At 42.3% G+C, this 2,319-nt stretch overlaps 1 protein-coding gene across 1 annotated transcript in view; it reads right to left on the reverse strand.

Moving 5' to 3' along the window:
- Positions 1-332: 332 nt before the first annotated feature.
- Positions 333-2,319, reverse strand: part of LOC101857604 (cholinephosphotransferase 1) — a 15,901-nt gene continuing 13,914 nt past the window's right edge. Inside the window, exons 7-8 of the mRNA XM_005109289.3 lie at positions 2,170-2,295; positions 333-643 (exon numbers count right to left, since the gene is read on the reverse strand). Coding sequence (XP_005109346.1) covers positions 506-643; positions 2,170-2,295 — 264 coding nt within the window. The 3' untranslated portion in view covers positions 333-505. The remainder of the gene's footprint in view (positions 644-2,169; positions 2,296-2,319) is intronic.

Below are 2,319 nucleotides of genomic sequence, written 5' to 3' on the forward strand. Positions count from 1 at the left end.
GAAAAAAAGAAAGAAGAAGAGAAGGAAAAAAACTCATGTTAAATGACAACCACGAACAGAGACCAGTTCTACTCCGATATCTCTATCTATGATGACGTAAGTAATGGTTCCCTGAATGGAGGAAGAGAACTGATGATGAATAAACAAACAGATGTGACGGGAAGGAATGGAGTAGGGGGGCGGGGGGGGGGGGGGGGGGGGGGGGGGAAGAGGATAAAACCAGACATCTGTTAATTAACAATAAAGAAAATCTTGCACAAAGATGAAAATACTTGTCCATATTATATCTGCACTCAGTCCTTCAAACGTACAAAATATCACGCAAAATCAAATTTTTAAAAAAAGAACGGCTTCTTAAATTAAAAACACATGAAAGTCATCATAATATGCAGTAATGTAATGCAAATACCCTAAAAAAATAAGTTATACAAGCACAAGGTAAAAATGATACATCAAAACATTCTTTTTTCAACGACACGACACGACACTTCCGCCATGATGAGGCTCAGTCAACGCTGCCATTTTTCTTGTCCCCTCCCGCGTTTGGTCGGGAAGTGATGGTAAAGCAATAGATCTCCAGGAACTCGCAGATTTCTTGACACACGACTGCCGAGTACCTCAGGATGTCAAACAGCACCCAGGTCTGGACGGACAAAAACAAAAACAAAAACAAAATAAAAGAAAAATCACGAACTCCGCTGGGATATTTTGTTTGTGAAAAAGCAGTAATAGCTAAGCCACAATTAATATTATGGGGTCAAAGAGTCTACATAACAAGAGGGGCCACTTCTCTCTTTGAGCCAATTAAAAAAGTGTCCTCAAAATTCGGTGGCGCCCTCTTTGCAAAAGCGCACCCTTTGCGAACAGAGTTACTCTACTTGAGTTGAAAAAATAAAAGTGAAACTAGCAAGTTTTTGAATAAATTTCGGAAGAACGCTTTTTTAAAATGGTTACGCTGACAAAAAACCTCTTCCGGAGGAAAGGGTGATTGTTTTCTTCGTTTAATTTGACTTTAGAATGAAAGGCGAGAGGTCATTAAAATTTTAAAAAACTAAAATTCCACACTGAACGAACCCGAACTGCTGATGAACAGCAGTCGATCTGCGCACGCAAGGAGGTGCTATTCCTATTCTTCCTCTGGAAAAACGAAAGAGAGCTTCAAAACAGACTGCAGCGCCATCTGAAGCAAAGAGCGGACTTCCTGCGGACACTTTTTGGGCTGAGTGGCCCATCTTGTTATGTACGATCTTTGATGGGGTTAAACAAAAAACAAATGCTTTGATTATAATTCACTGTACTTCTAGTTTTTAAAAAAAAGGAAATAAACCTGAAAAAATTATATGGAAAAAAAAAAAGAAGTAGAATCTACCAGTGGCGCCCTCCGATCATCTGTTTTGACTGAACATTTTTCTGAATCTTAATATATTTTTCTTAATCTTACGCATACGGTGCGGTGGAATGTTGTCCCCTTACGTGTGAGTCATCATCATCAATGCCTTTCACCCCTGGCAGGGTATAGGCCACATACAAGCTCCTTCCATTTATCTCTGTCCTGGTCCATCCTTCCAAGCTCGTTTCAAGTGAGCTTCATCTCTCTCATGTCCCCCTCCACACATCTCCTCCATGTTTCCTGTGGCCTACACCTGCCTTGTGCTCCTTGTGGGTTCCACTACAGTGACTGTCTTGAGATCTTTCCGCTGGGCTTTCTGAAGGTGTGTCCCATCCATCGCCACTTTCTTAGTCCTATTTCTACTTCTATATCCTTTTGTCCTGTCCTTTCCCACAGCTCTTCATTTCTTATTCTATCCTGCCACTTAATTCTAAGGATACTCCTCATACATCTGGTCTACTGTTTAATTTTAGTAGAGGTTTTACGACGCTCACAACTGCATACGGTCATATGAGCGCCAGCAGAAGATTAGAGGTGTTACAAGAGAGTAACAAACATAAAAAAGAAGAAGGGGAGACAAGGACGATAGATGTTTGACTTTGACAGGAAAGAAGAAGCAAACCACACCAGAGCACTCGCCAACCACCCACTATCTGCTCTTTTTAGTTTTAGTAGAGGTTTTACGACGCTCGCAACTGCACAAGGTCATATGAGTACCCCCGCTATCTGTTCTACGTGTGAGTACAAACGGATCAAAAACAACCCAAACCCCGACTCACCAGACACAGCCAGAGGACCAGGTATTCACTGAGCACACAGTTAAAGTACTGGTTGAGGAACAGCGCACCGGGCCCCAGCAGACCGCTGTCCCACAGGTCCATCTCACTCTTGGTCATATGGGCAACCTGAAGGAGGGGAGGAAGGAGGGG

Source organism: Aplysia californica, unplaced genomic scaffold (genome assembly GCF_000002075.1).
Source record: "Aplysia californica isolate F4 #8 unplaced genomic scaffold, AplCal3.0 scaffold00762, whole genome shotgun sequence".
Lineage (NCBI taxonomy): Eukaryota > Metazoa > Mollusca > Gastropoda > Aplysiida > Aplysiidae > Aplysia > Aplysia californica.